Source organism: Venturia canescens, chromosome 2 (assembly GCF_019457755.1).
Source record: "Venturia canescens isolate UGA chromosome 2, ASM1945775v1, whole genome shotgun sequence".
Classification (NCBI taxonomy): domain Eukaryota; kingdom Metazoa; phylum Arthropoda; class Insecta; order Hymenoptera; family Ichneumonidae; genus Venturia; species Venturia canescens.
This window is the reverse complement of record NC_057422.1, coordinates 19,432,718-19,455,217: the sequence shown is the minus strand read 5'-3', so window position 1 is coordinate 19,455,217 and position 22,500 is coordinate 19,432,718. Positions and strand designations below refer to the sequence as shown.

At 43.4% G+C, this 22,500-nt stretch overlaps 1 protein-coding gene across 5 annotated transcripts in view; it reads left to right on the top strand.

Moving 5' to 3' along the window:
- The window catches only part of pyd (polychaetoid), a 105,864-nt gene that overhangs the window by 38,085 nt on the left and 45,279 nt on the right, over positions 1-22,500 (top strand). For 3 of the 5 annotated variants that reach the window (XM_043412989.1, XM_043412990.1, XM_043412997.1), the window contains exon 3: positions 1,229-1,415. In XM_043412989.1, the coding sequence (XP_043268924.1) occupies positions 1,229-1,415 (187 nt within the window). Of the gene's footprint in view, positions 1-1,228; positions 1,416-4,560; positions 5,040-18,363; positions 18,911-22,500 lie in introns of those variants that run through there. The other 2 variants (XM_043412991.1, XM_043412992.1) reach the window with 2 other exon arrangements.

Genomic DNA, 22,500 nt, shown 5'->3' with positions numbered 1-22,500 from the left:
GAGAGAGAGAGAGAGAGAACAAAATTGGAGAATCACAAATTGTTTTTTTCGTCAATTTCGTTGGACTCCAACGTTGCAAACGTTGAAAATATAAGTTGTGAGATTCATACTTTGGTCCCGCGGGAAATTTGGAGATTTTTAAGATTGGTAAACAACAAAAACAAGCGCGGCGCGTCGAGTTTTTTTTTCGTATTTTTTTTTGGTCCACGTGGTAAAAATCTACTCGAGTCTTGAATGATCCGGACTTTTTCGCACTCAAGCACGTAATAACCCTCGTCTCAATATGCGAAACGTTCGTACGTTGCGAGAGATTGTAACGAGAGTGAGAGACGAAGAAAGCGAGGCACGGAGTCTCGTGAGTAACTCAATTTCTCTGCCTCTCTCACTCGCTCTTTCACTCTCTCTCTTTTTGCTCTCTAAAACGACGATTACGAATAAGAGTACAGTCATTTCAATTGTCGTTCGCATTAGCATGCCAATCTTTGAACGTACACCGTACGTACGTTCACTCTTAACTCAGCAAACTCTCCATTGCTTTATACCAGTTAGATTAATCAGTTAAAGCGGATTTTGAGCATCGCTGTTATTGCATAAAGAAAAATGTGCGAATGTTTACTGAAAAAAAAGCCACTTGGAAAAGTACTAGAATTTGAAAATTCTTCCATTCGAACGATTCTCCGCGTTCGATTGTACAATTTCCCATTGATTGCAATCCCGGTGTCAAATTATCTTCGCAACTGTTTTATCTCATCGGTGCCAAGATGTTTGTGAAGCCATTCGTCGACTGCAAAGTTGACAGGCAAAAAATTTTCAATCGCACTTTGCGCGATATCTCTGCACTGCAATAAAATTTATTCACGTTTCTATGTCTATATACACAGAGGCTTGGATCAGAAGCGTTATAATTCGAGCGATCCCCGTCACAGATATGTTTTCCCTATCTTCATAGAGTATGCTCCAACTCTAATCTTATCAAGAATTAAACACGCACCTCAATACTCTGTTTTATTTAGCCATCACGATATCCCTTCGACACACATAAATCTTCTTTCTCTCTCTCTTTCCTTCTCTCCCTTCCTTTTCCACGCGATGATGACGATTCGTTGCAAACATTTGGCGAAGCCTCTCTCGACACTCACCCTTGTTGATAATAATTATTTCCTTTTTCCTCCAATTATTTATTTCATCATTTTTTTCAGCAGATATTTACCATTCGTTTCTCTTCCAGCCCCCTTTCGGACTCGCGTCGACGCAGTGATTTTCAAGAGCATTCGCGAGGCGGCTCCATATCCCCAACGCCTTCGGGAACTCCTCCACCACCTCCGAATCACTGTCCGCCGTACATTCATCCCAATGGCATTTCAACGGGTTCTGATCCCATTCTCGAAGTCTTGGACGAACCTGTCGACGAACCGGTGAGTAATTTGACGACGCATTGACCTGCGATTGTTATTGGAATGAGAGCTGTGCAGAAATAGTTAACACTTTCGCGATCTTTATGGAGCGAATGACAGCTCAGACGCTTCAAGGAAGTTGAAGCGAGGGTTCGAGGATGCTGTATGAAAAATACATTAGATTTTATTATTCAAAGTCAATGAATTTGAAATTTGCGTGTATCTCGTTGAAGAGCGCTTAATTATGTGTGAAAAATTTGTTAAACACGCACGGGTTAAACATGGGCTCTTGTGGAAGCTTTCAAAAAATAATTGCGAACTTCGACAACAAATATCTCAATTTCGCAATGATTGACTGTTTGAAAAATTTTACTCTGTGCGAAGTTGAAAAATACTTTTTCCATAAGATACGCTTGAGCCTCCTTAAAAGTGATATTTTGACCGTTAAAGTTTAACATTATGTCAAGAAATGGAGAGTCTTTCCGAACTTTTCGATTCCAAATTCATCGAAATGTGTGAAAAAAATGTTGTGAATACAAAAAGTGTTTATTATACGTTTGGCTCTTGTTTTGTCATTATAATTTCAATTCAAATTCGAATTTGACATCCACTTTGTACGCTAACGCACGACCAGCGCTCGCTATTGGGTTTTGGTAAATAATATTCAAATTATTACTGTCAATGCCTCCGTTTGAAAACTTGGAACCTCGCGGATTATCTCCGTCAATGAGCAGAGACAGACGGATTTCCACTTTACCGACAAACGTTTTACCAACAGTCGGTATGCTGTCGCAGGAGCTCTCAATAATTCGGGAAAACGTTTTCAATCTTCATTGAATCCGCAATTCTTTTACTTCCGTATTTTTATTTTCAATGCAGGAGTTTTACGTTTCGGTAGCAACGCAACTTCGGAATGAACGTTTTTTCCTGTAATTAATTGATTGACCGACCGTCGGTAAAAATCCATTCTCGATGAATTCTCAGGTTCCTTGTAAGGTGACTCCGTCCGACGAGCTCTCGGTTCGAGTCGAGCATTGGCTCTGACTTTCATAAATTTTTCTAAAAACCAATGAATTCGTGGACCACTTGAAGGGAATTTCTCTCTGGAATGTTTCGGGTTCAGGCGGGATGTTTCAATTATGATGGATCTCAATTTTGAGTGGGCTTGGAATCTCCATTGAACTCGAGGCATGGAGAGAATTGGCTACTTTGAATACTAGTCGAAATACACGACCATTTCGACGTTTTCCTCAGTGTCGAACAGTAACCACGAAATTTTTCTTCCTCTCCGCACTAAGACAAAAGTTCGCACCTTAATTTATCGGTAATCAATGTAAAAACGTCTCATTTTTATGTTATTATGCGGATAGAGAAGGAGAAAGGGGGAGAGGAAGAAAACCGCGCTGGCGTACACGTGTGTGGAAGAATCAGAGCCCAGCATTAACGACGCTGGTTCATCCCTATAGGGCTTCTAATCCATCTTTCCTATGGTCGTTTCGATACTTTTTTTCCACGTAAACAACACGCTCACGAAGGCCACCTCACGTTTAAGAATATGGTAATAGAAGCATGGGGTAGCAGCGCGAAGCTTGAGCTATACAGTTATAAAAGATATTCCAAGTCGAAACGACAGCCGTGACCTTGGCTCTCGAATAATTTCATTTTCCTTCATTTTTTCTCATCGCGTGTAGAATTATCAACTCCTTTTGATGAGTTTCCAATGGTGCTGTGGTCAGATTCGTGACAATTTGCAATGGAAGGTTCCATCAAACGGAATTTTAGTAAAGAAATATTGCAAGTTATCAAAACTGTTTGTTACTTTTTCACAATTCATGTAGGGTTACTATTTCAAAGGTCTGTTGATGAGGAAAAGATTTTCATGCCAGTGAAAATGGTTTTTTTTTTTTTTTTTTTTTTTTTCAAATTGTAAACCCAAACGAAATGAGGTTTTCGTTGTATCAGTTCTGTATAGTTCTATTGAGGAGCTACTCGACGAAAACTTTTTCCATTTACCATTGTCTTTAAAAATCTCACTTTTACCGCTCAGAATAGCTTATGCGAAGCCACTGATTGAATTCTGCGTGCGTCGTTTCCAGTCCGATCGTATCTTCGACACTGGCAGCCCAGAATAGTTTTTCTCGAAAACTAATCGACTTTTCGCTCCCTTTTATTTTTTTCACCACCGTTTGGTTCCTACATTCGTATTATCATCATTTATTTTGTTCTCGAGATTGAAATTTGTCCTAAGCGAAACAGGAATTGTCGTGTAATTCGAATCTCGATTATAAGTGACATTTCATCACTTCCATTCAAACCTAATAATCTCTACGATCCTCCCCATCCACTTTATCGACTCACAAACTCAGCACCAAAGTCAAAATCGACTCGAATCTTTTCATCAATCTAAAATCGCTCTCGTAAACGACAAAACATAAATAATTCATATCGTTTCAATGCGCTAAGTTACAGAGTTCGTAGAGATCACGATCAAAAGGGGGAAAAAAAAAAATATGACAACTTGTCATAACATAAATGTACTCGTCTCAGAGTCGCTACCGCGACTTTAGATGAGATTCGATTATCAACCATTTTCTTAATATTTCCATGAGAAATAATGTACAATGAAGCAGCATTCGGTCAGCATTCGATCATGCAAACACGACAGAATGAAAAAGCCTTCGTCAAATGATGTCAAACGAAATTGTCGACTCAAGAAAAAAGGGCTGTTGGCGATCTCACTGTTCACGATAAACTCGTCATATAATTGTGGAATCCACGAAGCTCATTCGTTTCATCAATCGATTGCATACGAAGACGTATGGGTGAATATTTGGGTGAATGGTGTAACGATAATCCTGGCCGGAACCGCCCCTCGGTGGGTACGTTTTTTCTCACTGCTCTCTCTCTCTCTTCTGGTTCCTCGCATACTTCCATACGCAAGTAATAACAGATACGCGCGTATGTATAAGTCTGCGTTCTGTACAGTGAACGAACATATACGTAAATGTATCGAGCAGATGTAAAAAGGCGCATGAAAGGCGTAAACGTATATTGAACTGTGGATTGATGAGGTCCGTCATTGGAAGTATAACGACGAACACGCGACAGAGATCGTGTGGCATCAGCCATGCGCCACTAGCTTCGCTTCCGCGTGTGTTAACTTAGTGCATTGGCGATCATCGAGCAAACCAGTGTGGTGTGTTTAGCGGCACGTCCGATGTTCGAAAGTCGTTGCTCGCGTTGACATTCAGTTTCGATTTTCACCTATTTTCTTCGTCGTTAAATATTTGTTTGTTGCTTCCTCGGGATGATCGGTTGATTTTAAAGAATCGTCGAGTGCGGAGCTCGCTTTGTGTGCAGTCGACTCCCCGCGGAAGGTTGGCGCTCCGCAAGGTTTTGCCTCTCGAGCCATTTCGTCAGCGTCCTTTCGTCGAGATAATGAAAATATTCGGAAAATTATTTAGCGCTGAGGACAAACGACGTGTCACGACCTCGAGCAGACGCTCCTCCCGAAAGACCAGCTCGAGAAAAAAAATCGGTGCCTCGACGAGAACGTACTCGGGACCTCCCCACTTCCCAAGGGACGATTTTCTCTTCGGCGATGCTCGCAGTACCAGCAGCAGGCGACATCGGCGCAAACACAGGGTATGATATTCCTCCGATCAATTAAAACTGTCTTCGCTTTTCTTTCGAGTCGCTTTCAGGCTTGTGGGGCTATTAATCGCACGGTGTGATGCGCGCAGAGTGAATCGTCATGAGCCAGATTCCCCTTCGGATTGTGCCGCTGTAATTAAGGGGGGATATGTCGAGTGGAGCGAACTCGCGGTGGCGGTAACTCGATTGTAGATTACTCACAACGCCCTACGATTTATCAGCGCCTGTACATTCGTTCCCCAAATTAATCTGCAGATGTTGTGACGAACCTCCGACGGCTGATTGCTGGAAAAAATAAACAGACGCCTCGCATTTCGAGGCTCGTCTCGGCATAAAATTCAATTCGTCGCGATCGAACATCGCCGTCGATTCAACCGTTCTTGTTCCCTCCGGACTCGGGCATGGACAACTTCCGGTCTGCGTGCTCGAGGCGTGCGCAATAACCGTACAGCGCGCAGGTCGGTACTCCCTCGTCCATATCGCGTTAATGAACTCGCCAGCCAAAGACAATCGCGATTACTCCTCGCCAGAAAAAAGTCAATTTGTGGTGCAACGTGCACCGAGACACTTTCCCACGGGTCAGGAGGCTCCGGGGAGCCGAAACAATGAGCTGAGATTTTCCGAAGGAAATATATATAGAAGCGCACACAGAAACTCCCTCGACCTTGACACTCGCTCCTCGCACGATTCGAAGATTCCCAGCATGGATGAATAACAACGTTGTAACAAATACGGTTCTCTCGATAATCGTTCGGCGAGAGCCGATGCAAGTTCTTGTGGGATCGTTTCGCCCAATTCCAAAGACGTCACACGTCCACGTTCCCAAGTGCTCCATTTTTGTGCGATGAAAAAAAGTCCAAGAGCTGCTCCTCCCCTCAATTTCGTTGAAATTTTAATCTCCATTCTCGTCACGGCCCATTAATGGAAATCCTTCGTCCCAGCATCCGATTCGGGGACACCCGATATCGAGTCGCTTCAGAGAGATCTATCTTTAGAGTACCGGTGTATAACGATTAATCGCGCAGTTTCCTCCTGAGATAAAGCCTACGGCAATTACCTGTCGTAAAATATGTGAGGTATGCTAATGCTCACGAGGAGGGCTGAAAGGGCCGTCCTGTCGTTGGACTCGTACCAACTACTCACAGTATATTTAACCATGGAAGGGTCCGTGCTAATTCGAGCCGTTTGCATTCGCTGCAACTTTTTGCCATCATTCGTCCAGAAAATATTCAATTCTCAACCGCGAATATCCGATTCGACGCGCGAGACCGTTAGAAATAAAAACGTTGACTTAGGTCGTTCCCTTTTATTAAAACGGAGCATCGATTCACCTCGAATTTTATGGCGTTCCAAATTCCTGCTAACTCACATGTATTTAGAACTTATATTGCGCTATTATACAGTGCAATTCAAGCATGTTGTACGCGCGCGCGCGTATAGATATTCACAGTGTACATTCTACGACGGCTTAAAACCCACGGCCATTGTGCGCGCGCGCGCGCGCACACTGGAGAACGTGGTGAATGTTGCTCGTTTTGTGAAAATAGATCGGAATGCGTCAGAATATACCGATTGCATATACACGGGGCATTCCGTACCGATTGGGCCGGGATCTGAGCTCTCCGATATTGCCCGCAATTTCTCTGGGTTTGCTCTACTTTTGAAAAGCACTTGGGAATTTTTATAAATTTTTTCGGCGCCCTCTGTGAAAAGAATTTATCGTTAAAATGTGTGTATATAGTATTGTATGAAAAGTATATTCCGCGTGTATAAAAAATATTTTTTTTTTTTTAACTTTCATAGATACAAATCATGTGTTTGTTTTATCGATGATTTTGCTGATTTATTATTCAGTACAATCACTCTTTTCATATTAAATATACATTTTTGATAAATATGAAATACGTTATTTTAATACGAAATATGTTGTATGACATATTTTTTGGTATTGAATTAAGATTTTCATTGGACTGAACATATATTTATCATGCACCAAATATGTATTATTAATGTGTAGAAAAATATATATTTTCGATGTTCACATGCTAGTTTAAGGAAGTTGAGGCATTAGAATGAAAATGATGTCACCGCTTTTAAACCGATAGCATCTTATAAAGTGAAGTGTAAAAAAAAATCAGTTAAATTTTCAGACGGTTTAGGAGCGTCGTTGCTGAGAAAAATCAATAACAATTTGGGCCAAATAACATGTAATCTTATGGAAGTCAAGATACATTCAGTGATATCTCTGTTAAAAATGATGCTAAAAATATGAAATTTTTTGGGCAACATGAGCAAGGCTTGCCGAATAATGTCAATTTTTTTCAGATTTATTAGGAGATTTGCTGAGATTATATTAATAATAATCTGTTTTCCGTGCAGTTTTTTGAGGCTAGGATCGTCACTGTTCGTGTTTTCGACTGAGCTTTCACCAATTTTTCGTCTTTTTTCCCCCAACTTTTCTTTAAAGTGTATGCAACATTGCTAAACTGTAAACTGGCCTAACTTTTGAAAGGTACAGGTCATCACTTTTGGATAAAAAAATGACTGTACAGCCTCAACTTCCTTAAAGTTACATGTTAACGTTTGTAAAAAAAATCATTCGACAAAATGTTAAGAAATTTTCAAGGTTAGCCAATAATGAAAAAACATAATATCTTGGAGACACTTGCGAAGACTAAATATGATTTTATAAATCAACAACGTTTTTTCCAAATACATGTTTTTGGAACCAGAGGAACGGAGAGGACGTTACAGCAAACAAAGATATTTCATAGATGTTATGATTTTTAAGATTTTTAGATAACTTTGAGACGTTAACGTGTAACCTTAAACTAGCATGAAAAGATGAAAAACATATATTTTTCCATACATCAATCATACACATATTTGATACTTTTTATCTAGAAAATATTCATTCAAAATTGAAAAAAATTTATTTCATATTTATCAAAAATGTATATTTAATGTAAAAAAAATATATCGTTAATAACAACACTATACATGATTAATATACTGAAGTCGGCCGAATCATCGATAAAATAAATGCATGATTCATATATTTGTATGTATGAAGGTTAAAAAAAAATTATTTTTTATATATGCGGAATATACTTTTCATACAATACTTCATATATTCTAAGCATAAATTCTTTTCATTTTATTCACTGTTAATTTTATAAAAAATATACTGTTTGACCGAATCGAAAAATATGAAGAAATCCATGAAAATCTCGTTTCTCACATGGAAAGTTTTAAGCGTTGAGCCAAAGTAAGCGCAGGTGTCCTGTTGGGAAAAAAGTTTTTTCAACGAAAAAGGGGGACGGATTAGCCCCGGTCGAATCGGTGTGGAATCCCCCATATACATATATTTATGTGCTTATATACGTTCGTGAATGTATTCGTAGGGCGTAGATGTGAATATGGTATACGAGTTACACTTTACGCTGTTCACTCGGCCGTGCAATTTATAATTGCGTAGTTTATTCGCTCCTTTTTTTCTCTCTCCGTTTTTCGACTTTTATTTTCTCCATTTTGAGGTCCTTCTCGTGTCTTTTTGCGTGTAGTCACATATTGCAACGATTAGAAGGTTTCGGAAAAATTGTGTGGACCGTTACCTGCAAGGCTGGTGTACATCGAAAAAAGAGGAAAAGTTGACAGATTTGTTTTTTTTTTCCATCAATGTTGTGTTAGTGTAAGGCTTCGGCGATCTCTCGAGTTCAGCATGACGCTGAAGTTTCCAACGTTGGAGTCCAACGAAATGATGGAAAAAAACTCTCCAATAATTCCAGTAATTCTCCTATTTTGTTCCCTGCCAAATTTCCGATTCGTAGCTTTTCAAGCTGCACCAACGATTCGTGAAATAAAAAATTGGTGAATTACAAACGTTTTTTTCGTTCATTTCGTTGGACTCCAACGTTGGAAACTTCAGCGTCGTAGTTCAGCAGGCCCCGACGAGGCCAATACTCGGATCGGTGACCGCTCACTCATTCGCTGGCGGGAGCAGATTTTCTGAATTTATGCTGACCCCGACCAGCTGAAAATTCGTAAAAATATCGCCGCTTGTATTGACTAGGTTTCCCACAGTTTTCTTCGACCCCCGTGCAAATGCCTCAGGAAAGAGTGACTGCAGGCCCGGGGCTCCCGAGCCTCCTAAGGGGGTCTCACGGAAACAGTGGAGCGACGCTTGAGCGACGGTTGGGCTCGCAAAAACCTGAAAAAGAGAACGAAAATTGAAGCAAAACGAATTTTAATATCGCTACCCTCAATTTGGTGTACATCGAAGTGTAAAATTCATTATTTCTTACCTTCCGTTAGTCCTCTCAGTTTTGAACTCGTGCGCATGTTATTAAATTCCGGGAATACAATGGTAGCTCGTAATTTTCGAATTCAGGAGTCATGACTCAAGAGAGAGCGGCGTGTGTGTGCGAGAGAGAGAGAGAGAGAGAGCGAGAGCGAGGCTGGAATTCTAGATATTTGGTTGAATCGGGAGCCAGGAGTGCAAGTTTACTCGTGGGTTAAGCGATGTGTCTCGGGCTGCGACGTTCGCCCGCCGATATAATGAATAACCCCGGTTATATACGCGCGTGCAGCGAGTCCTGTGGCACGACTGCATAGTTTCCTGCTTGCGGATAATGCAAGGGAATGAACGACTGAAAACATATCTCTTTTTTCCTCTTACTCTTTCCCTTCCACGTGTACAAGCCAATTTATACGGCAGGATACAGGCTTTATCAAAAGTCTCGTGCGCTCGCCTGCTGCGCGAAGTCGAGAGCGATGCTCCGACGTGAAAAGAGTTGGAAAAATCTTCTCGTACGATGAAGCGATGCTGAGATATTGATTCGGATCGGCAACCGATGGGGCGTGTCGGTGAAAGGATGCTGGCGACTGAAAAAATCATCGATCCATTCGGACTGGGACGGCTGCGAATGCGGAAGGCTCCTTATTCCTCCGAGCCTTCTCTAGGCACGGCCCTCGCTGCCATCGATTCGAACCAATATCTCGTTAAACCCACCTCGGAAAGCCCCGCTGGACTCTGCCTTTCAAAATTTCACCACTGGCCAGTCGTGGTGCGAACGGACGCGTGCACGAGGTGCGAGTTTTAAGGTGTCCTGTATACGCGTACGAAGCTGGAGAGAAGGAACGACAGAGGACGCGCCACCTTCCCGCTCGCAAAGCTTTCGGGGGAAATAAATTTTCCTTTATCCTCGAAGAAGCTCGGGAGGCTCGTCGAAGGATGCGAGAGGGAGTCTGTGCAGAGGAGTCGCACGAACGAGAGAGAAACCGGTTGACTGTGGGGCGCCCGATGACGATGAGGATCTCGCGCGAGCCAACAGGCGCGAGAGGTGGACCACAGAGTCGGAGGTACGCGTACACACCTCTGTGCGGAACTCGACAAGATACGCTCTGCGCGGTTTACTGCTCGCGAAGCCTCGGCATTCGATCGTCCGATTCAGCTTTGCCACTTATTCGCTAAACAATATTTCGTCATGGTGGCGTAATGAATAAAATTATTGTAAAAAGTGCTTATTCGCACTTTCGTTTAATCCACTCGAGGATCTCTTCATCCTGCAAGATGATTCGACAACGTGCTTGCTCTCCTGCTGCGCCAATACTCTGTAAAAGAAACATTCATCGAGGCCTCGAGGTCACTCCTGCTGGGACACCCCCCGGGAAACGCAAACGAGTCCGCGGTAACTCACGAAAAAAAACGTTCCCTCAGAAATCCCTTAACTCTTCGGAAATTTCCAACTCGCAGCGTCCCCGTTTCAAAGACGTAAATTATCGTTGATACCCAATTCCGAAGAAGTTGTTAACTCTCGACGAAATTACGATCCTCGCATCTTGCACACCTGCTCAAAGCTAATCATCTAGGTGTCGATCAAAATCTATTTCCTTCCAACCGGTCTTCAATTACGTTCGATGCAGATTATATCCACCGTTCGCCATCTGAAATCATCGCTGTTCAATAACCTTCTCTTCATCCTCCTCTAGGATATACGAGCAATTTCGTTATTCATTTTTACCCTCACCGTCTCTTCTTTGCCCCTTCGCGTTCACGAGGATATACAGAAACACACCTTTCCTGCTCAATCCTCCTTTATCTCGTTTCTCTCGGGTTAATCTACGCATAAACCGATACTCGATGTTCTTCCTTCAAACTTGCATCTCGATATTTTGTGCATCGTCGTACTCTGCGACATTGAATATTTAACGACGCTGAAGTTTCCAACGTTGGAGTCCAACGAAATGAACGAAAAAAACGTTTGTAATTCAGCAATTTTTTATTTCACGAATCGTTGGTGCAGTTTGAAAAACTACGAATCGGAAATTTGGCAGGGAACAAAATAGGAGAATCACTGGATTTATTGGAGAGTTTTTTTCGATCATTTCGTTGGACTCCAACGTTGGAAACTTCAGCGTCATGAATATTTACAGATTATCGGATACGACGATGCAGCATTATTTCTCAACGTCATTCCTATTTTTTCGAACAAAGTGTCAAGACTCTTTGCGTTATATGGAGCAACTTGGGACCAGTTTGTATTTCCTTCTGGTTAACTTCACCCGAAGGTTGAAAGTCTCGATCATCGAATAACGAGGTACTGAAAAAGTGTGGGAACATCGGCCCTCAAGGAAGTTCACGAGAATCTAATGAAAATCGAAAATTCCAACTTTTTTTGAAATTTCGAAATGTGCTAGAAACATACAGCGTGCGCATCCATCCTCGGAATTATTGTAGGAACTACGGTCTAGTTGTCGAGAAAATAATTAACGAAAATCACATTTTTTGAAGGGTTGTACGCACAGGCTCTTGTGGCAGGGCACACTTCCTGTGCGATGATTTGGATTTAATGAAATGGGATCCTCCCAACTTTAAAAAAAAAACGAGAATAAGAAAATATAATGTTTTTAGATATGAATGATGTCTTGAGAAAGCCTCGTTACCGGTGAAAATCACTTGGGAATGAAAAAATAAAGACTTATTTGAGGTTAACGAGTAACAGCCACATAAACGGTGGAAGGTTTGACAACACCGCATGAGCCAGCTGGTTTAAAATATAGATATGCATACGCATATAAATAGAAAATTTATCTCAACAAATAAGTCACACATAATTTTAATAATTGGGAGAATAAATTTAAATCGTTGCTTCGATCATCAAAAGAGCAAAAAAGCTCAATTGCTTTTTTGAGTCACAAGTAACACGTGCGCATCTTCCCAAATGGCACTGAACGTTGGAACGTTATCCACGTCGAATTACTTCGTTTGCTTAAAATCAAAATTTTCCGATTCGAAAAAATCGAAGAATCCTTTTTATCGTCCCATAAAATTTCGTCCGGTTATTGGAATTTTGACGTCAGTCAAGCAGAATAAGGAAGAAGCGAAGGAGAAGTCTCGATAAAGATAACAAAGATTCGAAGGTGGCTGGTACAGCCTCGAATGGAAGAGGAGGAGAAAAATAAAAACAATGGAAGATTGAAGTAACCGAACGTGTAAAAGGGCAACGACCGCAAAGCGCGACGAAAGACTGGTAAAAGGTTGCAAAAAAGCAACGAAATAAAATAACGAGACAGCGGAATAAGAAGGAAGAACGCGGAGAGAAAGAGCCTGGAATAACAGGACCACGCCCTCGCGTTACCTTTGCCTTTTCCTCATCAACCGAAGATCGAAAATGTGAGAGGGTTCCGCAGGCTTCTCGTACAGAAAGAAAGCGACCCCGGCTACCTGATGCCCCTATAAACTCCCTCGCGTTCGTTCCTCCCCTGCCGCGACTACCTGCGTTACGCATCTTTCTCAGAGACACACTCGCAGCGATATTCTTGGCCCAGGAAGCAAAAAACAAAAGTAAAACGAGCATTCGAACTCGAAGGGAATACAAACCAACGGAGAAGAAAGAAGTGAACTTATGAAAGGCGCAAGCGCGCAGCTCGTTGCCAAGCAATTACACTTTTTTAAGAAACAAAGAACAAAAAGTATAACTAGCCCCGAAACATTGAGAGTCCGTGGCGGATTAGTACGACTTCAGGGTCAAGAATCATGAAGAAAAAAAAATAAAAAAATGTCAAAGAAAATTCTCTCCTGCTCAGACGACACGCTCTGCGTTCCGTGTGAACTCACTGTTTCGAGTGTTTTCAAGTGATTCGAGTAGCAATTGAGATAATTCGTTGCACTGCAGTAAATCGTCGCAGGAGAGTGCCTCTCGTAGACACTTGAGAGCTCAAACACACACGTCGATAATTGTAAGTGGCGGTGTTTTTCATTCGCAATCAGCCAGCTTGCCTCGCCGCTGATGAGCCGAGTCACATTTAGCGGGATTCAGAGTATTCCTGTAAGGTTTTTTTTCTCCAAAACGAAGGTGAAGTCTGGTTCCCTGGTGACGAAGAGCAGAGGAAAGATTGATAAGGGATCCCCACAGGGCGACCGGAGTCCTGAGGGTGATCGGAGGCGAGGCTGTGTGCCCGTCGAGAGAGCAATTCGTGAACACACGAAGCGAAGCCAACTCTCAATGTTCGTTTGGGAATATCGTCGTGGCTCTGCCGAAGAAAACGGGATTCGGAAGAAAGCGAAAACACATGAGTAAACGGTGAAAATATAAGAGAAACGGAGAGACCGGGCATGACGGTGATATTGGCGAGGCCAGACAGGACACCCCGAACTGAACGACCGAGTAGAGTGGGACAACGAAACCAAAATAGTCTTCGATAATGATCTATTCAGCCCTGCGGCTTATCTTCGCGTCGTAAGACATTTGTAAAACTCGCGAAAGCTCATTTTCGCAAAAGCTTTTTCCTCGGCAATGAAAACAACGACAATGATTGGCTAAACGAGGCTCGAGATCGGATTGAAAAATTCTTTCGCTTCGAGAGATATTTCTAACTCGTCGATGGTCAGGGATTGTCGGAGCTCCGGCTGAATGTCGCTGATGGTAAATAACACTGACTACGGCCACGTTGCAAACGCATTTGGATCTGGCTACGCATCAATTACGCAAATGTCTCGTACTCTGTGTCACACCTACGTGCCGTACAGTTGCATATCTACATATTATTATAGCACGTTTATACCTCGACGTCGAGCGAACACACCTGGATAAGAAAGATCGTAAAAGAGGGAGAGCCGCACGGGGGAAGAGAGAAGGAGAGAGACGTGGAGAAAGAGACCTCGAAGAACGACCTCTCGCAAACTCTACGTATTTACACCCGATGTGTGTGTATATAAAGATACTACGAAAGAGTAGATGGTAGAGTACACGATAAAGCGAAGCCGAGAGCACACCGGGAGGAGAGTCGCGAGAGGTGCGCGGGGCCATATCCCAACCACAAACCGGTGTCTGCTCAAGAGCCTCTCCGTCTTTCCCTTTCTTTTCGTTTCTCTTTCTCGCTTTCTCCCTCGACGAAAGAAGGTCCAACGAGCATTCGAGGCACAGTCAGGGGCCTGGTCAGGCCCGCAACCTCCGCTCTCTCGACTCTTTCTCTCGTATCAATCCCCCTCGCCCTCCCTCATCTTCTCCCGAGGAACTCTCTTAAACTACCACCAGCAAACGTGTCTCTGAATCTCCTTCATATTTGCCGACATACACGCGCGGGCACACACTCGCACCGGGAGGCCGGAGAGAGACGGGGAAAATGGTGGCAAAAGGCCTGGGGACGCGGACGAAAAGGATGGGTGATCCGAACAGTCTTGTATGAGGTTTTAACCGTGGGGCTCTGAGGCTGTGACTTATCGTCACCATTTTCAGTTACGCCACTTCCCGGTACTATTTCAATGCGAGGTTATTTCTTCATCGGGACGTCGAGCTGCTGCACCAATTAGTTCTCCATCTCGTCTGAAAGTCTGAATTCCTGCTGAGGAAATCGGAACCGGGATGCTCAAGTTTATCAGCGTACGAAGTTTTCCGGTTCACTGAATTTCTCGGTGCTGCCATTTTGTAGTGTCGAGTTATTCCGCGGCGAAATAATGGCGGCTGGATTCGAGCAAAGAAATGGTACCCAACGGAGCACCGGTGGGGTGTCTCACCTTCAACGTCACTTTCTTACTTTCTTACTGTCAATGTCATTCATATTGGATCGATATGTTGACTTCCTGTTCTATTCGATCGAGTTTCGATTCGATAAGTTCGTAATCGTCGATTTATTAGGAACTATGACAAACCAAAGTTCTTCTGAAATTTTCAGACGCAACCGCCCTTGATTGAGTTCTGCTGGTAGCCCATTAACGGGCTTCTGATCCCAGCGAGTTGGAGTCTGTTCGGCTATGCTTTAGATTTCTGTTTTACCGATTTGACGGGGGGTGGCTTGGATCGCGGTGAAAATTCTCCGTCTTTAAGGAGGGTGGCTAGGGACGATACAATGTTGCCATGCCAAACCATGTAAAATACATTAAAAATTTCAAAATGATAAGAATTTAATAAAATTTGGTCAACATATTCTTTAGAGTTAAATTTGAAAATACAAATTTTTTAAGATTTTTCTTCTGTACAGTTATCGAGTAATTGATCACTAAAGTTCACGTGTATAAGCATAGCGTTTCCATATATATAGGTATACATTCCGGGCATAAGAAATCTGCTTTAATGCGTAATTACTCGATAACTAAGCAGAAGAAAATTTTGAAAAAAATAGTGTCTTCGCACTTGATGTTGAAGAACATTATCACCAAATTTGATAAATTTCTTATCAATTTGACGAACGTAGCCACCCTCCTTAATCAAAGTTGAGCACGGCACTCGCGCGTTTCCGTACCTGACGTACTACGAGAAGCAAAATCAACATCGAGAAACGGAATATAATCATAGGTATATCGCAGGAGTAGCTCGGAGATTCTTCCTTCGTGCTCCCTCTCTCTTCCTCTTGGTTCCATAATTTCGTAGCTCCTTCGAGCTGCGCAGCGCTCTTTCTCCGTTGGCTCCGCTGCAGTCGAGCGAGCAGTCCTCCCCGACGCGGAGGAGAGCCCCTCTCGTTTTCTCTTCCTCTCACTCGCTCCCCCGCTCCTCTCTGCCTCGAGTTCGCCGCCGGTAACACCGCGACTCTCGACTCCATCGCGATCGCTCACCACGTAGCAGTCGAGCGCGTTCCTCCTTCGCTGCCAGCAGGACTTTCTGCGGTGGACACGAACGCCACCGCAGGACGTTAAGCTCGTCGTGGCTCTCGTTCGAATTCAATTTTTCCTTGATTCATTTTCATTTCTCGATACTCGCCGATTTCAATGAACGGAGGAGTGGTCGGAAGGACGTTGGGGAGCCAGCCGATTTCATGCGTTATCCGAATTCCTTCAACCGCTGAGCTCATCAATGGAGCCGCCGGGCCAGGATCTGTCGGATCGATAAACCAAGATCCTTTTTCTCACAGATCTCGTTGCTTCTCGCGTCCCATAGCCCCGTATCGGTATCACGAAAAGACTTCGTGTCCCTCTCTCAATGCTTCGATACTACGTTGAGCCGCTCAAGTTCGTGGGTGATACCGGTTTTCTTCATCGCTGTGTGCCATCACATCGGGATCTCGAAGGATATCGGGGCCCTTGTTCACGCGGCACACAAGCACGCACGTAACGATCCGCCGACTCGATTTTTTCCGCTGTGCCAGTGACTCGTGGGCGTTCGTTAAGCTCGGCCATTTTCATTTTCCTTTTTTTTTTTTACTTTTCATTCGTTTTTTTCTTTATTCACCGATCTTCTGCCAACTGCGGTGCAAAGTCCGGCGACCCTCCTGCCGGGCTCCGCGGTAACGATCGTTGTTATTCCGGGCCTCCCCGGAGCAAAATAAAGTCCGTCGAGTGACGGCACTCTATCCTTTGAATTTTCCATCTTTATGCCAACGTCGCTGCGATAAAATTCTTCAAAATCGGCCGAATCGGGCCACTCGAAGAGGATCGAACTCCGTTCTCGACTGCCTGCCACATCAGCGGCTCCACGTATACTCCTTTACGCATTTTACTGCAAGCTAGTTTCGCGTGTGCCCTTCCTCGGGCCCTCCTTCCCCTCACCGTCAATCGGGGAAATGGCCGGGAGTGGGGGCAACGTGGAATGCGCGCGAGGAGCAGTCGACAGGTAGAAAGGATCGTTGAGTTGTACCGGGACAAGTGCTGAGGAACGAGCCCAAAGAAATTATATTTTGTGCGTCGATTTCTCAAGTTCGACGAGCCCGCTCCAATAACACTCAACGAGGGAATGAGAAAAGCACAAACCAAAAGTAAATTCAATTGCTAAACTTATCGTGCCGCTCCTCCAATCGGGTTCATAAAAAATTATGAAAAATTGCGACGTTTCGACCGGATCGAAAAACCGATAAAAAGTTCGATCGCAGCGCAAGTGTTCCTGCCAAAGAGCACAGAATTCACATGCAAAGTGTACTCTCGTGCGTTCGCCAAACGAGCCAACGGAGAATGTGATTTGAAATAAGAAAACGTCGATTTTTCTCGTGCGGAATTTCTCTATTTCACCGTGATTCGATCGCGGAGATAAAGATGCAAGAAAAACCTCGATTCCACGAGGGAACGAGTGAAAAAGTGATAAAATAATATATATACATATTGGAAGAAGGAATTATGCTGGAAACATTGCCACGCGATCGACCGATTCCGATTGTATCGAAGATCGAGCTCGCCGATATGTGAGCTCTCGCGTGGCTCGTATCTCTCCCAGCAAGATTCACTGAAATAAATATACCTACATAATAATATATACGTAAGATACATTGCCGCAGACTGTGACTGAATATTTTGCTGAAGTCGTCGAGCGAGGCCGAGCCAGAAAACAAAATAAAATATAGAACGCAAAAGAGCAGAACCCGATGTAAAAAAGCGACGAGAAAGATTGCGAACACATGAGTGAAAGAGGCAAAAAAACGCGTGGAAAAAATGTAGAGAAAAAAAAACTATACTAAACGAATCGTAGTGAAGCAGGTGAAGGCGAGGGGAAACTTGAATCTTTAGCCCATTGGTTGCTCGATCTTTGTGGTCACGTGGTATACAGGCCTATCTGTATGTATATTTATCTAGTGTACTACACGGACAACTCCACCGCCCTTCCTCTCTGTCCACTTTTTCACCATTCACCGACGTTGTGAACACCAAGCATTAATACTCAACACCGACTTGCCAGAGTTTTCTCTTCTCCCAGTTTTCGTTCTCCTCTCGAAACGATGAGCCACGTGTTTCCGGTAGACACACACCGATTATCGCATCGACTCCAGTTTATTTAACTCCTTCCACGTGGCCCTTTGTTGACTCGACGAAATAATTGTGGGATTTACATCCAGGTGGCAAAGGGAAGTGGAGGGGGGGGAGGGGGGGGGGGGAGAAAGAGAGAAAAATAAAAATAGTGGCATAGGAATAATAATGAGGAGTCCGGTTTACGCCTGGCGAAAAAACCTCCCATTTAACATTTCTCGTGGGCACACACCTGAGTCGTTGAACAGGCTTGTGCAAGACTGTCGAGCTCGTGGATGCTGGAGTTATACTTATTCGCTGTGAAGAGCGCGAGAAATGGATAAAATTATTAGCTAGCCCCCGTTGGGTGTGGTTCTTTTGATCGAACCTCGGGATTTTTTGGCCGAAGTGATAAATAAAGCAGGACGAAGAAGGCGGTGGGATCGATGTGCTACAGGAGTGATCATAGTCGTGCGGTATTTCAGTGCTCCCACAGCTTTTGGAATATGGTGTAATGCCAACAGTGCTGTTTAAGAAAACAAGCATTCGAGCATCATCGAAAAAAATGGAACGAAACGAAAGTGGTGTTGGCCTTGGAGGCGGTGGTAGCGGTGGTAATGGCTCTGGTCTCGGAGCAAACACAGCCTCACCGTTAAATTCGTCCTCAGCTACCCAAGGACCTCTTCATAATTCCAACGGACCACCTGACAGTCAGGTACCGATCACACAAATTTGATTTTTTTAAACAGCCGATTTTTCTTGTCAGGACTGCGTAGCTCATTAATCACCTTCGCTGACATCGCAAACGAAAAATGTTTTTACAGTACGGAATATTACTTGAATTGTACATTTTTTATCAATTGTTGGGCTTAAATAAGTTTAATTGGGGTTCATGATTGTCTGGATGCAATTTCTTGTCACACTTTTTGTGCGCGACAACGGGAGATCAACAATATGTACTTGTGTTTCGGTATTTTTGTAGGATGCTTTAAAGTCGAATGAAACTGCATTATTCAGTTTTTCATGACGCTGAAGTTTCCAACGTTGGAGTCCAACGAAATGATGTAAAAAAAACCCTCCAATAATTCCAGTAATTCTCCAACTTCATTCTTTGCCAAATTCGCAATTCGTAGTATTTCAACCTGCGCCGATACTTCGCGTGAAATAAAAAACCGAAGAATTACAAATTTCCTTCGTTCATTTCGTTGAACTCGAACGTCGCACAAACTTCAGCGTCGTCAGTTTTTCATTTATCGTATTTTCTTGACGCATTTTTTCAAAACGATTTTCATCCATGCTCCCTCTGTCAATATTCGGTCACGAGAACATTGAATTACAATTTTTCATGTCGCGCATTGGACTAGAGAACACGGCAATGAAATAGCCCGATGTCGTTTTTCCCTCATAAGGCTGTCCTCGTATGCCTCACGACGACATTCCACGAGCTGAGAAATAATCGCGAGGAAAGTTTACCGCGCTAAAGATTGTATAGTTATTGACGCAGTGCATGCGGTAGACGAACGAGTGTATCGTGAGCCCGAGAGACTTTCGAGACTCCATTTTTTCCTCTTTTTTCTCCCACCAACTTTCGTGGTCTCGCGTATTTACTCGAAACGGTGTAATTATCGTACATTTACAGAGAGCACAACGATGTTGCAGCGTCTATACTATTTTCCTCGTACAGATGCGCGTAATATTTACATAATTAAGCACTCGTGCTTAGGAATTTCAAATTATCATCGTTCCTCCCTTTTTTGGGCTGTTTCGGTCGGTGCTTGGAAAAAAGTTTTCGAGACTTTCTTCTCAAGGATCTTGAAACCTTTTTTCATTGTCCTCCATAACATTTTATGATTTTGATTCCATGATTTCTAGTGACGAATCTGCTTCAAGATTCTCACTATTTTTCGTTTTCATTATCACTGCTATTATTTATTGTTCTCGTAATTGTTGTGCTTCTTATGACACTGTTATTCAGCTCCCAAACATCGCTTCCCTCGTTTCTTCTCCTTCCCCAACGTTCTGTGTTTACGACTGCAAGCCGCATGTCACTATTTGGAATGGAAGGATTGGTCACTGTCTCGTGGCAGTTGAAATATACGGCTAAAATATGCGCTCACGTGGTAGCGGTCCCTGGCTAATGGTAGACCAGGATGCAGGCCGAATGCCAGGGCTTTGAGTCACACGCCAGCATTCTTTCTTTCTCTTCGGTTTTACTGCTCGTAGATATCTACGAATGCGCGTTTACAGACTTCCGAATCACGATATTCGTTGACTTTTACACGGTATTGCGACTAACATCTACCAGATAAGTGGACATGACGAAGCTTGCAGCGTTTGAGCTTGCGAAAATCTGTCCAACAATTCCAACACTCCAATTTCGTTTCTTGCCGAATTTGCAATTCGTAGTTTTTCAAACTGCGCCGATGTTTCGTGACATAAAAAATTGTCAAATGTTTTGTTCGTTCATGTCGTTGGACTCCAACGTCGCAAGCTTCAGCGTCGTAAGTGAAGTTAACGTTTTTGTAGACAAAAACGAAAGTGTCAGCCACGAGAATACTTTTTTCTGTACAGTGTACAGCTCTATGTGAAAATACGCTTTTCTGATAGCGCATGGACAATCGATCAACGAAATAAAAGACGTGGAAGCGAGTACAACTTGTCAGCAAGCCTATCGCATATTTTCAAATATGGCCTCTTCCCTCGCAAACATTCGCCAAGGGAGAGGCTATCGAGCTTAATGAGATTACTACACGTAACAATATTTGCAACGCAACGCGCGCATCTCGCGAACGGTGCGTTCGAGAGGGACGTGGCTGAGCCCTTTTCCCTTGGAAATATCACGATTTACATATTTGACGGGACTCTTTAAGGTGGCTCTCGAGCCACCCGGTATAAAGATTAACACGCTGCTGTTCATAGGATTAGGAGTCGTCCTCCCGAGTTCTCCACATTCGACACACTACGCACGGACAGATTCGTTCGGCCTTGAGGACGAAAATCGGTCGAGTATTACTATATGAGAAAAGAGAGAAAGAGCGATAAGCAACGGGGAAAAGAGATGGCATTAAGGACGTCGCCTACCTGTCCTAATCGCTCTCTTCCCCTCTTCGAGCTGGGGCTTGGCTCTCGTTCGATGACTCACCCTCGGTCCCAACAATTTCAACAGATTCTGGGGGCCCCCATTATTATTACTGCCTTCTCTCCTTCCTCGTTTTGTCTTGGCTCGTTCGATAAATATTTTTCAAATTACTCATTCTTCGTTCATGCACGCGTGTGGGTGCGGTGAAATCACTTTTAAGCGCTTATTAATGTTTGCATTCAAATTTTAACGAATCTTGCCTCTGTTGTCTGGAAATTCTGATGGGAAGAGTACTCGAAATTTCAGTTTCATCATTATTTTTATAGGTTTTTTTATTTTTTTTAAAATCCCATGGGAAAATCCCCTTCGAATTCCTGAACATCCTTCTATTTTTTAAACATCACCAGTTCAGATTTCATTCGGAGAGTAAGAGAAACGGAGACCAAGATATAGTTTCGTCTTCGAGTGAGCAGAAGAAAAATAAAGAAAAAACAGAACACAGGCGAAGCTTCGGTGAGCGGAAAGTGCTAATGAAATGACGCTGAAGTTTCCAACGTTGGAGTCCAACGAAATGATCGAAAAAAACTCTCCAATAATTCCAGTAATTCTCCTATTTTGTGCCCTGCCAAATTTGCGATTCGTAGTTTTTCAAGCTGCACCAACGATTCGTGAAATAAAAAATTGGCGAATTGCAAACGTTTTTTTCGTTCATTTCGTTGGACGCCAACGTTGGAAACTTCAGCGTCGTCTAATGAAACGCTTTATCCGAAGATTTGCCTCGTCCTCGTCGTCGTGGCAATTCTTCGTTTGCGATTTCCAAAGGCAACACACCTTTTCATTCCCTCGTGTGTTTCGCCTACTCCCTGCCCCCCTCTGCCCTTTTCCCGTTCATGGCCCTCCACCGATTTCTCCTTAATTGCAACGTGCTCGTCGAACGCACAACGCGAGCACACGCAGCAGTCGGGCGAGTCGAAGAACCATGAAATATTGAATAACAACAAAACTGCAGGCGGTCGCGAGGACGGCTCAGCGTTTGTGAACTTCGATTTGGTGGCCTCTTTTGCTCACCGTTCGAAACTCGACTGTTGCAGTGATTTTTTCGCTCCGACTTTTTTCCATGCGCGCACAGTTTCTCGTGCGCTATCCTCGGACGTTTCATTGAACGAGCTTATATTAAGCGGATTTCACTCCGATTGCTATTTCCTGAAGAAAGATTGGCGGAGAGG